Source organism: Phalacrocorax carbo, chromosome 9 (genome assembly GCF_963921805.1).
Source record: "Phalacrocorax carbo chromosome 9, bPhaCar2.1, whole genome shotgun sequence".
NCBI classification, from domain to species: domain Eukaryota; kingdom Metazoa; phylum Chordata; class Aves; order Suliformes; family Phalacrocoracidae; genus Phalacrocorax; species Phalacrocorax carbo.
Window position 1 is genome coordinate 15,581,580 of NC_087521.1, and position 13,991 is coordinate 15,595,570.

The 13,991-nt window shown below is 36.3% G+C and overlaps 1 protein-coding gene across 8 annotated transcripts in view; it reads right to left on the bottom strand.

Annotated features, from left to right (window-relative positions):
- CEP128 (centrosomal protein 128) overlaps positions 1 to 13,991 on the bottom strand; it is a 143,639-nt gene that overhangs the window by 72,069 nt on the left and 57,579 nt on the right. For 7 of the 8 annotated variants that reach the window (XM_064460506.1, XM_064460504.1, XM_064460503.1 and 4 more), the window contains 3 exons: positions 11,005 to 11,178; positions 7,706 to 7,765; positions 5,972 to 6,164 (listed from right to left, as the gene is read on the bottom strand). In XM_064460506.1, the coding sequence (XP_064316576.1) occupies positions 5,972 to 6,164; positions 7,706 to 7,765; positions 11,005 to 11,178 (427 nt within the window). Of the gene's footprint in view, positions 1 to 5,251; positions 5,791 to 5,971; positions 6,165 to 7,705; positions 7,766 to 11,004; positions 11,179 to 13,991 lie in introns of those variants that run through there. The other variant, XM_064460509.1, reaches the window with a different exon arrangement.

Genomic DNA, 13,991 nt, shown 5'->3' on the forward strand with positions numbered 1-13,991 from the left:
AGAAAACAAATGGGCAAGAAACAAAGCTGAAAGGGCAGAACAAGGCTTAAAGTTATATTCAAATTAGTATATATACTTAATTATTACATTAAACATAATAGTTCATAATAGAAAGATTTTGCAATATTTTTATTGTAACCGGTTCCCAATTTTCTGCTTTTTTCTCAGTTTAAGCAACAGAGATTGGCTACAAATACACTGACACTGAGCAATGTACCACACAGTCTCTGTATTTTGAACTGTTATGCTTCAGTGTTCCTGGCTCAAACAGAAATTGGACTTACTAGCTTTAAGAAAAAAAAATAATTTGGATGATAAGATTTTATCAAAGAAGAGCTTTACCTACACTTTGACTCTACTTTAACATAAAAGGGTCTTTTCAATCTGATTTTTCCACACCAGTTAAATAACAAATAATTGAGTGAAATTTAAAAAAAAAATAATCCCCAAATATTAAAACAAAGGGATGTCTTGCTTCAGAAATCACTTACCAAAATCTTTGTAAAAATAAATTTTTTTACCTTCACAAGTGATGAAACTAGTAGCTAACTGTATAATTAACAGAGATGACACCATCACTAAAACCAGCTAAAACTGTACGTCTTCTAAAATTCAATTTTGTATCCTCAAATCTAAGACAATGCAGAAAAAACGTTTTTTATTCTGACTCTTGATTACCATGAATGTAAGCAGAATGAGAACAGAACGAATGATGAATGTAATGAACAAGGCATAACACCACAGACTTGCCCAGCACAGGTTTGTGCTTGTGACAAAAGCGTCTAATATAAATTTATCATAGCTCAGGACTAGAATCATTATCTAGTTAAAACTTACTTAGCAGTATAACCTACATCAAAGCAATTCTAAATTTGTAATAATTTAAGTGTGAAGAGTGTAGATGCTGAGAAGTAGTACAGAATATTGCTTGCATCACCCGGTACTTTATATAAAGCAGTGTTTGCAGAATATTATATCTTTGAGATAAATTAAATCAGTGTAAGGTCTGTATAACAGAGCAAGGCATTTGCTCTTCCGTACATCACTATAGCCTTACCAACATCACTTTATAAAAAAGGAACAGATGTGGCCTTGCCAAAATATATCAGGTCTTATTTTGCTAAACAACCTTTCTTTCTTGACTATCCATATCTTCTCTGAAGTAGCAGTATATTATCCTGAAACAAAAGAACTGTGCAGACTCCATGTCTCACTGCTATACCACACCACATATAGCTTCTATACATTTCAGTATATTCCAAGAAAGATTTTCTGGGAAGAGCTATGTTCCATAATCTATTTATACTAAGGTTCCCCTCTGTACTCATTCCCAAGTATAAGTGAGCCTTAAGGTAACAGAAAAAATGTATACTCTTGTATATAAGGTAAATATTAAAGCATTTAAAATCCGTTACCTAAAGCCACATACTCCTAACACCTTCAATTAAAAAATTATGACAAAACTACAATACCTAATATTTTATAGGGTTTTAAGCAATAACAAATGAAAAAAGATTGCTACAGCTTAATGTTGCTTTTTCTTTTAATCAGCTACTCTGACTGCATTATATATACACAAGATTAGCTGTCTTCAGAACTAAATTCAAGATTAGAAATACTCTAGCACAGTGACTTATATGGCCAAAGCTAGTGAAATCTCACAGAGACAGAAAAAAATCAAGAAAGGAACGAATGTAGGTAAATAAGGCCAGGGCCTGAGCTCAACAGTTAATGCTATTCACTTAGTTAACAGATATTTTTGAAATAAACATGCTATGTTCCAAGATAAGAGCTCCCAAGCAGTTGACTCTCTCCTTCTGAGCTAAGGCTGGCAAAGTAAGATTCTAAAAAACATTTGTGATCAGAAATTAAGAATTCAGGCATATACCAAATAGAAAATAAATAACTATTATTGATGCATGAGATAGTTTGATTACAAAATGTAGAGGTAGTAGACATGGTAAGAGAACTAAAGGGGTTTGGGTATGAATGGAAATTTCTTCCTTGTGGAAAATAAAAATAAAATTGTAGCATGCGTCTTGACTCAGTTTTCCAGAGATGCTGATGTTCTACTCTTGATGAAGAAAAAGAGCTGATACTTTATTTTGACTAAACCAACCAGCAACTAAAGCAAATCTAAGTCTGTAAGACCAATGGATGCTCCCAGATCAAATATAGACTTTCACTGATTTGTATGATAAGCTTTTCAGACTACCCAATCTGGCTAGACCATATAAAATTGGATAAATGAAAGAAATTTGGGCCAGGTCTTGGGTGCAAATCAGGAAGATGGTAGTTTCCTACCTTCAAACATTTCTCTGTAATAATATCCTTGTAATCTGAACTAATTTAAAAACAGATCTGTAAGAACAGCTTGGCATGCTCAGTGACTTCAGAATGCAAACGAAGTTTACTTAGAAAACTGGAATTTATACCTTTTATTTCCTCAGACCTTTGTCTGCTTTGTTAAAACACTGAATACTTAGTGCAATGCTATTAAAACCTATTTGACTAAGAGATCAAAATCACTTCAAGAGGAGAAATGTGGCAAATTTTTACTTTTTTCTGAATTGTTACTTACTGAAATATCCCATTGGGTGGCATGCTAGATAACCTGTTAAGTAGTGAACTGTATCCAAAGTACAAATCTGCTAACCTGAAATCAGAACCCACACCCTCTTCAGTTCTTAGGTATTTATAAATAATACTGCTAGACTTCTGATTTTCTCAGCTCTCCAGGACAGTAAGCTTAGCAAGAAAGACAGACAACTGCAGCCAATCTTCATGCATCAGAGAGCTATGAAACTTCTGCTACTCTGTAGACAATCCTGAAGCTCTGTACTACAATACTGTGTTTTCCTTCATTCACTATTCTCTCAATCATGAATTTTTACGTCAGCTTGCTTGTATTTGTTAGGATCATACTATGTAGACAGCCAGTTTACCACCACAGGTAGGACTGTGATAATGTTAACTCTTCTATGGAAATTCATAAGGAGGATTCAAAGGCCTAGAATATCCTAGATATTTACAAATGCTTTATTGAAGAAGGGAAAAGACAAAAACTACAGTTAAGGGTTTTAGTAGACCTTGCTCTTCTGTTGGGACAGTACCTTAGAAAGAGAGTGCGAGCAAGCACATGTGCATGCACTGGAGAAGTAATATTCTCAAAACATTCAGTGCAGGTCTTGAGATAATGTTAGGCCTTAACACTGAGAATTATCATCATATAATATTTCCTCCCTCCTCTCTTCTCATATAAAAACTTCTGTCTTCAGTTCCTTCGGTTATAAATTTATCAACATTAGCTATATTGTACTTTTTATTCTACTATTATGCTTTTAGACACTGATACCTAGGGACAGAAAAGTATCACAAATTATTACTATTATGGGAGCATCACAGACTCATAGAATGGTCTGGGTTGGAAGGGACCTTTAAAGGTCATCTAGTCCAACCCCCCTGAAATAAGCAGGAACATCTTCAACCCAACCAGGTTGCTCAAAGGCCGGTCCAGGCTGACCTTGAATGTTTCCAGCAACGGGGCACCTACCACCTCTCTGAGCAGCCTGTGCCAGTGTTTCACCACATGCATGGTAAAAAATTTCTTCCTTATATCCAGTCTGAACCTACCCTCCCTTAGTTTAAAGCCATTACTCCTTGTCCTATTGCTTCAGGCCCTATGAAAAATTATGTCCCCATCTTTCTTGTAAGCTCCTTTTCAGTATTGAAAGGCTGCAATAAGGTCTTCCCAGAGCCTTCTCTTCTCCAGGGTAAAAACTCCCAACTCTCTCAGCCTGCCCTCACAGGAGAGGTGCTCCATCCCCCTGATCATTTTTGTGGCCCTGCTCTGGACCCACGCCAACAGGTCCGTGTCTTTCCTTAGTGAGGACTCCAGAGCTGGACACACAAAGAACTGCAGGTGGGGTCTTGCCAGAGCAGAGGGACAGAATCACCTCCCTCGACCTGCTGGCCACGCTTCTTTTGACGCAGCCCAGGAGACGATTTGCTTTCTGGGCTGCAAGCACACGTTGTCGGCTCACGTCCAGGTTTTCATCCACCAGTACCCCCAAGCCCTTCTCCGCAGAGCTGCTCTCAATCCCTTCATCCCCCAGCCTGTATTGATACTGGGGGTTGCCACAACCCCCAGCAGGACCTCGCACTTGGCCTTGTTGAACCTCATGAGGTTCCCACAGGCTCACTTCTCGAGCTTGTCCAGGTCCCTCTGGATGCCATCCTGTCCCTCAGGTGTGTCAACTGCACCACTCGGCTTGGTGTCATCTGCAAACTTGCTGAGGGTGCACTTGATCCCACAGTCTATGTCATTGATTAAGACAAACAGTACTGGTCCCAGTATGGACCACTGAGGGACACCACTTGTCACTGATCTCGATCTGGACATTGAGCCATTGACCACTACCCTCTGGATGCGACCACCCAGCTGATTCCTTACCCACCAAATAGTCCATCCATCAAATCCATACCTCTCTGATTTTCCAAGAAGGATGTTGTGGGGGGCCATGTTAAAGGCAGGCATTAATAACTTAATTCTGGTTTTGCTCAGAGCCATCATGTATGGGTCAGTATACAGTGCACAATTTCTAAGTAATTTTCCAAGCTCTTAATAAAAACACCCTCTTGGAAATTAAAGGAAGCTTCTAAACATCAGAAAGATACAGAGCTGTCTTTCAAAAGCAGTAATGACAATAAATAAGACACCTTTGAAGATAAAACTTCACAAATATATTATGTATTGACTGTAAGAGATAGCGACTCAACTCAAATCAACAGCATGCATAGATTCTTCCTGACCAAGACCAAGCCTACACTTCAAAGTTTTATACTTCATCTAAGTTTGGATCTAACAAGGATCCACTCTCAAACTGTTTATATCAAAAAAAATATTGACTTCTGAGAGCAGGAAAAAAAAAATCTTGTTTTAAGGATGAAAATAAAGATGCATTTTGAATTGTTTATGTTCCAAATTTGCTGTAATGTTCTGGTTTTACTATAAAAATACTCCTCATTGAAAGAATGTGTTTAATTAAGCTACAAGTCACACAGCATAAAAGAGCTTGTACACAAATGAAAAGCAGAATGATGGAAGACTGAAATCTTCTTGTCTTGAGACTCTAGAATAATAAGCTCATGATGAAAGCATGTTTCTCTACTCCTAAAAGCATTCTGCTCCAAGTCACTCTTCAAGAAACTATAAAACGCTGAAGTACAAGTACCTGCGATGAGACTAAAAAAATGGCCCTTCGCTGGGGACAGCGAGGTCCATCCCTACCAGAACTTTACACTGCTCAGTAAAATCTGATTAGTATTTCCCCTTCATGACAAGCATGGATGGTACAGATGCTAGCACCAAGCCTGGCACACAACACTCCAGAGTAAGAATCACATGCCAAGAGAGGGACAAAACTATTCTTATGTGATATTCCATATATAATGTCAGTCATTTTAATTAGAACCAAAGCTTGTCTTACTCCATTTCACAATACAAAAGAAGGGATGAGAAGAAAATCTGCCAAAGTTCTTGTACATACATTTTAAGCAAAAGGGAGTAACTGCACAGGACTTGGGACTGCTTTGGGCTCTTTCTTTTTGACAGATAAAAGCAGCATCACCAATGTTGCTTCAGACTCTTGTATAATTCCTCTTTGCCTGGGTTATGGAATGTCTCAGATGGTACAGTTGAAAAATAACTTCTATATCCACTGCCCATGTTGCAAACTCATGTGTTATTCAGCCACTGTACTGGGTTGAAATGTAGTTGATTGTGTTTGCCTTTTTTGTCAGCAAAGGAAACAAAAACATTGTTTTCTTAGTTATCCATAGCATGTTACCAAATTAGAGTTTGTAATAACTACTTGATAAAATACACCTGAATGTGCCATAGGAATTATAATTAGTAGAGTTTCAAAATTCTTTCTACCTTTCATTAACAGAAATGGAACCAGCAACATACCTCTTTTTTCTCTGTGAACTTCTTCTAAAAGTTTTGCCTGCTTTTTTATCTGTTTAGAAAGGGACTGGTGTTCAGCCTCCTTCATCTGTGTAAAGTGCTTGAGTTGTTCTCGGCTCTGCAGTAAGTAGCATCGCAGTTTTTTTTCCTTACTTTCTCTCTCCTTTACCTCCTCGCACAGCCACTGAAGCTTAGTCTACGTTAAAAAATGGGACAATAAAGAGTAAAGAATTCTAATGAAAATAAGAGGACATAAATGTTAACCAATCAAATTATCTACCTGTTACTGAATAATAATAAAAAAAGGGGAAATTCAGATATATTACAAGGACATATGCTGGCCCTCCAGGAGCCTCAAGAGACATATTTTGGCTGATAACTGTACGTGAAGAAGTAATGCAGAGACTTTTTTTATTTTTTAAATCAGGAGCATGAATTTTCTAGGGTAGGTATGGAAATTCACATTGAATTAGTGTACACAGACACCAAGAGATACTCTTTCCTTTCAGAATACCTTTCTCTCTCTATTCCACGTTGATGGAATTGAAAGCATTTATCCACTCTAGAAAAAGTTAAATAAATCCCTTCTGGTCAGCAAAAGTTAATATTTAAGGTTCATGCAGAGGAAAATGAAGATATGCCAAGGTCGTGGTGAAGATGCTAAATCTAGAAGTGGTAAAAGACAATGTTTTCACACTGCCTATTTAAAATAAAATAAAAAAGGGGGGGATTTTAAGTAGTCATTCATTCTAGACTTCTCTCTGGTAGCTGCAGAAACAGGTGAAAATTGTATGCAAATGAACATTAGGTGCTCTTTGGAAGGTCTTTTTAATAATAGGTCAGTGTCACTTCTTTAAATGGCGAAAAAAGGAGAAATGTTATGCAGGAAGTTGATTCCTATCTTATCTCTGCTATCTATAGTGGCAGTCTTTCTTGGTCTACAAGTTTACATAGACCGTACATCATCAATAACCTTAAATTAACTTACATGCAAAACAGCTGTAATTTTTCCTTAAGTCATTTCTCCTGTGGCTTTGAACTTTTTACATGAAGAAAAAAAGCATGTCTTCTACAGTTTCTTGTGATCTACTTTGATCATGAGAAACTTACTCCTTTTAAAAGATATTGGATAAGAAGCATGTTTATGTGTGTGAGTTGGGGGAGCAGGAAGAAAGCTGCAGAATGAAAGATGAGGTTTATAAGTTACCAGTCATTGCTCTGAAGAACTTTTCAAGCATGTCTGCACCTGCATGATAGGATTCAAAAGCTTCAAACAAAGGGGGAAGGAAAATAGTTCCTTTTCCAAAAGTCCAGTCTAATATCCTTTAGATACAATAAATAACAGCCTTATTTAAAATAATTTCTTGCCTTGTTATAAACCTGTAAAAGAAACTTAACCTACTGACCACATTCTCATGTGTTTCATGTCTGAAAATAATTGAACCAGATCTAAACGCTATCACTGCAGTTACTTTAATGTATTTTTCTTTTTTTGCAAAAACAGCATTGCTATTTATTTTGCTCTAGAGACAGCTATTTCTTGTCGATAGCAAAATGTGGAAAATTATTTTATCAGTTGAAATAACAGTCTGGGCACATGAGAATTATTGTCAAAGGAAAGCTTTTGTATTTTTCCTTTTCCCCCTTAAGTGCTTTTTCAAACACATTTTCAACTGAATGATTAGAAATGTTGGATATTAGCTTATTCAGTAAAATTTCAGGAGGTTTGACTGTTACCTTTGTTTCTGCTAACCAGCGATGAGGATCATTCAGCACCATTGGTGTAAGTGATATTGCCTAAGGAATAGTAGGGGAGAAAGAAATAGACATAAAACCAGGAATTAGACACAGAAAGGAAAAAGCATCTTTCCTGCTTACTGGAAATTCATCAAATAAATATTCTTTGCTAGAAATCCAGCTTGGAAATCATATCTGTAAATGGCTTAATAGAACTATTTAACCATAAATTAGTCACATTTAAAAGCAAATTCTGCAAACTCACCGATAGAAATTTTGTTTAAAGGTGCAACTTAAGTTGCAATGATAGTTAAGTTGTATTCTCAATCTGTGTAGTTTTCTTCTAAGAATCACTACAATGACACATTTCAAACACCTGCAGAACATAACTCTGCATCAGGGTGTATATTCTCAGTTTGAAACTCTATGTTTTTTTTACAAAGATACCATATTGTTTCCAAATAATACACTCAGAGTCTACTTTAAAATGACTACTTCTTAAGATAAGGCCAACTTCAAAGTCATTCAACTGTTTTTTCCTCCATTCTGCAGAAAAACAGTGGCTGCTCATGAACCAGAAGTAGCAGAGCCAATTGTTGTTAGTCGTTGAACTATTATCAGTGCATCTACCTACAGAAATGCTATGTGCAACATGATAGATGTCTTATCAAAAACTAGAAAAGGACAACCCCCCAAAATCTTTAAATTATGCCTCAAGATGATGGTCTTAGTGCTTTAATGAAAAAAGAGTAATCACTTGCTTTGAATATTTGATAGGCATAAAAACAAAGTATGTCTACTTCACTAAGTAGATAAAAAGAAGATAAATTTGTGCTGAAATGCTTCATTAATACTTTATACAATGAGAAAATGTGATGGGTGTTTTTTCTGCATTTAAACTGAACTATGTTAAACTTGTTTTAAAGGTACTTCTATACATGTTTTCTATAGTACTTACTAAAAAGTTAGTGATAATGGAACTTCACACACACACACTTTATGAACTGATACACAAGGGGAAAACGAATAGTCTCAGAACCAGGTCTCTCAACTGAAATCTATTTAAAATCAAGGAAACTATTAACCTGATGTCCAGCTTATCCTTTATCTCATGTGGTCCTATCCTATGATTACTACATTGTGCCTTTCTCTAAAGGTTTTGTGGGGGTTCTGTTTGTTTGTTTGTTTGTTTTTAATTTACCACACTTTGCAATTCAGCGAGTCTTTATGTACTTTTAGTCCTGGTCCAATAGTTTTTGTAACTAGTGTATTTCTTTATATTTATATGGACTTTATTAACTACAGAGACCAAAGATGCCTAAACAGCATGATCCAATTATGTTCGTACGTATGTTTTATGTGAAAATTATTACCACATAAGGGCACAGACGAAAAGAAATGCTTTAGTAGGCATGTTGATCATGACTTCATAAAGCAACGCATACCTGAAAATTGTGACTTCCACGGCAGCAAGCTTCATTCTGTTCAACCACTTTCAAAGAAGGCAGTATTCATTTTACAGTTTAAGCATGACTGCTGTAGTTATTGCAGGCATAAAATTTCTTATAACAAAACATGAATTGGAAAATTAAATCTGAACAATACATGTGGAATTCTTTGCTTAGAACACCAGTACGCAGTGATTATTAAAAAAATCCAGTACATTTTTCATCAGGGAAGAGTAAGCCTGGTGTTTACGTTCTCTGAATACAAGTATTTATCCATTACATTCCTCATTGCTCACCTTAGTTGCAGTGGCAACTTCTTGCAGTAAAGAACTTGTCTGAAACCTTCTGGAAATCTTGGCAATACCTGAAGTACTGGGCAGAGGAACAATATAACAATGGAAATTTCTTACCTTTTTTTAAAAAAAAAAAAATTCAGACCAGGCTCCACAAAGACTGTGTAATGTATGCTTTCATATTAGATGTCTAGTCAAAAATTCAGATTCAAATCTGTTTTAAGTTTGCCAGTGATAAACAGTTAAATGGGATAAATAAGGAGAACTGTGAAAACAGGGATCAGCAAAACTTTATCCAGCAAACAAACACTCTGCAGAAGGTGGAAAGCAAGTCCAAGAAGGCATGGGTCGATGATAAAGAATCTGGCAACTATAGCAGATCACAAAACCTTAATAAAAAAGAGACTTATCTGTAGGGCTACAGAGGAGAAAGCTTGTTTGTCAAATACATTTTCTTAGGATTCTCATCTGTTTGTGTGCTGCAACATCCCAGCTCCATACATAGGTGGAGAAAAAGGCACAACCGTACTATAAGGCTGAAGCAAAATGACTTCACACCTTCGAACAAAACAGGAGAGGAGATAAAATAGAAAATAAAACAAAGAAAAAAAATTAAAAATGTAATGGATTTTCAGTGTCAATGCTGAAAAATTTCTGTTTCAAAAGCAGCACAGCCCAGTCAAGTGACCAGAAACTGTAGAGCAGAAAGCATGCTCTGTTTAAATAGGAAGACAAAAAAGGTGTAGTTTGAGTGTACTCTATGGTTACAGCTAGAGTTAAAAAGCCACCAGGTCAAGCACTTGCGATATAAGTGCCCCAAATTCCAGTGGGTATGGGACAAGCTGATTCAGACTGTCCATTTTCTTTATTCTCACCTGTGTACAATGTTGATTTAAGAGGATTGGTCACATTGAATCATCTGGAGGGAGGAAGAGAGGGTTCTGTCCCTGGCGAGCAAATGAGAATGCTCAGGAAAAAAGCTAATGGGAGACAAGGGTTGCGGAAAAGTAGTACGAGGGGGAAAAAAAAAAGTTACAGCAAACTACAAGTTTCATGAAACTGAGGGAGTTTTTTGGATACAAAGACCTGCTCTACAAAAGAAGAGATTTCAGCTCTTTTCACTTCCAGCATTTGCTTCTGTACTTAAAAAACAAAGCATCTAAATGATTTTTTAATAAAACATTATTTTATTTTTCCCTGATTTTAAAAGCCTTTAGGTCTTTCTTGGGGACTTCCCACCTCTGTGGAGGTGGCCTACAAAAACCTGCCTCAAAATTCTAGCTGAGGTCTTCTCACCCAAGCAGACAAAAAGGGAACCATTTCTCACACAAAAAAATAGCAAAAGGAAGGAGTGATGATTAATGCCTGGGCACATCTTCATAGTATCCCATTCTAACACCTAGCAACGTACATGTGTACCAGCTAAATATCCATAACCCTATTGTGCATAAATCATGTATACCAGTTAAGTGATAGGTGGCAAAGATGCATGCAAATTGTGCTACAAACGTTCATTAAGAAAAAACAAAATTGCAGCATACTTAAAACTTAGAATTACTTTGAATTTTTCCATGGAGTCCCGAGAAAAAATTTCACAAGCAGCATCAATTTCATTTCCTATCATGGTGAGAATGGATTCCTGTTCCATTTCTAAGTGACGCAGCTGATCCTTAAACTGCAATTTGGCCTCATCCATCCTTCTCAAATGATCTTCACTGCTGATCTGTTTATCCTAGAATGGAAGAGGAAAAACAAAACAAAAATTATTGCGTTAAAAATATAACATACACCATTAGCAATGTATCTTCCCATCTTATCACACTATACTAACTCATGCACTGAGTTCGGTTTCTTGCCATGGAAAATACCTTCTAATAGTACTCAAGTTCCTCTGTTGATTCTCTTGATTCTCCAGTAAATCAGTTATGAAGAAACTGCTACCAAATCCAAACCCAACAATTACAAAGCTAATTTTCAGAGTCAAAACCAGACATTCTGTTATAAATCTTTTTCATCAGTAGAGAGACCACAACAAATACTCCCCCTATTATCTTTTGCCCTGAACCAGTCACAAGCATCTAATCTCTGTCATGACAAAGAGACCTCTGAAGGAAACTTGTATTGGCAGTCAATGTGTTCTCAAAGGAAAAGTGTTCAAAGAATATCTCATAGGACAGTGATTGGCACTAAGGGAAGTATTTTATATTATCATACAATGTCAGAACGATCATTAAATATGTTACATATTTTTAAAATTCATATTATCTTCCTTTATATCTATAATAGAGCCACCATGTAAAACTGAACCCAGCAGCAGTGTCGTTATACAATATAGTGAATTACACATTGTAATTAATTTAACAAAACTGTCTTGTGAGAAGTGAAATTGGTTTGCACCTGTCTGCTGCTGAAATCAGGAGGATATAATGCAGCAAAGGGTAAACGCTTTAACAAACACATCTCAGTATGCGTAAATGCACTGAGAATGGTGAAAAAAGAGAACAATTTTGAAAACTGATTAATTATGGACCTCTGCAATGACAAGGTGCAATTGTTTAAATTGTGTTTATTGGAAAATCTTCATACGCTGCTCTCATGAGACACCACTATGGAGCTAGGTAATTTCTAACGTACGAGTTCTGTGAATGGGATACATATGGAATCATAGAATAAAATTTAGGTTGGAAAAGACCCTTATGATCATAAAATCCAACCGTAAACCTAACACTGCCAAGTCCACCACTAAACCATGTTCCTAAGGGCCACATCTACACATCTTTTAAATACCTCCAGGGATGGTGACTCTACCACTTCCCTGGGCAGCCTCTTCCAGTGCTTGACAACCATTTTGGTGAAGAAGTTTTTCTAATATCCAATCTAAACCTCCCCTGATGCAACTTGAGACCATTTCCTCTCGTCCTATTGTTTGTTTCTTGGGAGAAGAAACTGACACCCAGCTAGCTACATATTTATATGCATAGGTGTTACATCTATTAGTAAAATAGGTGTTTTTTAACATAGGTGACCTTCAAATGTAAAAAAGCCATACCTGATAAGCAGCCTGATGCTTTTTAATTCATACAAAAATACTTGAGTTACACAGTAGCTATTTCAAACTGAAGAAATCACAAGAACTTTTAATAGGCACAGGTTCCGATATTTCTGCGGTACCCATATGGGAGCTGAAATAGCAGTTCTGATCTAGATCAGTGTTGTGAAGGTAATAAGATTGCATTATATATACTTCCAGTGCCAGTATTCTATGCTATTTCATTACCCACTGAACACAGTCCATCACATGCCAAAGTTCACTCCCAAAGACCATGACTACAAGAGTATATAACAGTATTTTTTCCTTTATTTTTCATCTGCTTGATTTTCTGAGTGTGTCAACATTTCTCATCACTCTACTTTCAGAGTCTACAGGAGAAATGAAGTCACTATTAACACAAAAGTGCACAGAAGAAAAAGTAACATAAAATTTTACCATTATTCTCCACCTCTTCACATTTCATGAAAAAAAAATTAAAATCCAAGCTCTCTCTAATACCTACGTTTCTTTGAATTAGTATTTGCACTAAGGACAGAATTATATTAAAAATATGAAAAGTGTGGAAGAAAAAACTATTTTGTAACACAACAGGCTTCTGCAATGCCACAACATGACAGCTAGCACGAGAATTCCCAAGATACCATCATTTCCCCCATCTTAACACCGCTTCTGGTAACCCACTATGAGAGAACATTCACTATTGTGGTTTTAAGTTAACCAATTAATGTAATCAAGTGGAACTCTCCATCTGCATTTACCTTCAAAGGCTGAGACTACAGGATTGTGTGCTTAAAAACTTCTCCATTCTTTCTCAGCTTAGACATAAAAGACCATCTAAAAACTGTATCTTCCCAATATTAGGTAAAGCTGGAGCTAGCTTACAACTGACTGCAGAAGACTACATACACTCCTGCAAACACATTTCCTTAATAATAGATATTATAGCACTAAAATCCCAACCTAGAAATAATACATTTTGAATTGTTACTTGAGGTACTTTTTATTCGTCTAACAAGTTGAGCTTTTAAGGCAGTTCCTGTTAGTTTAATAAGCTAAGAGAAATGCCAGAATTAAGATTTTCTCATTCCATACTTTAAATAAAAAAAAAGCATGACAAAAAATAAGAAAAAACAAAATCACACCCAAAAACCCCACTAAGGTTCTTCTTTCAGGGCTAGGAGTCACAGCACACTGACTGACACTCAGAATAGGCTGAAAATATAAGCAGAATGACAAAAGGAGCTAACAGCATTTCTAAACAATCAGTTTACTCACATTCAAGATAAGCTCATTAGATTTGGATTTTAAGCTCAACACCTGAGTGATGTTGTGCATTTCATTTATAACAACAAAATATGAATGGAAAATTAAACTGAAAAACCTGAGAAGCCACAAAGGACTTAATACCCATGGTCCTCCTATGGAATTAAATAGTTTGAAACTATTGAGCTAATGAAGAATTATCTGATGAGTATTGAGCAGTCTATGTGAAA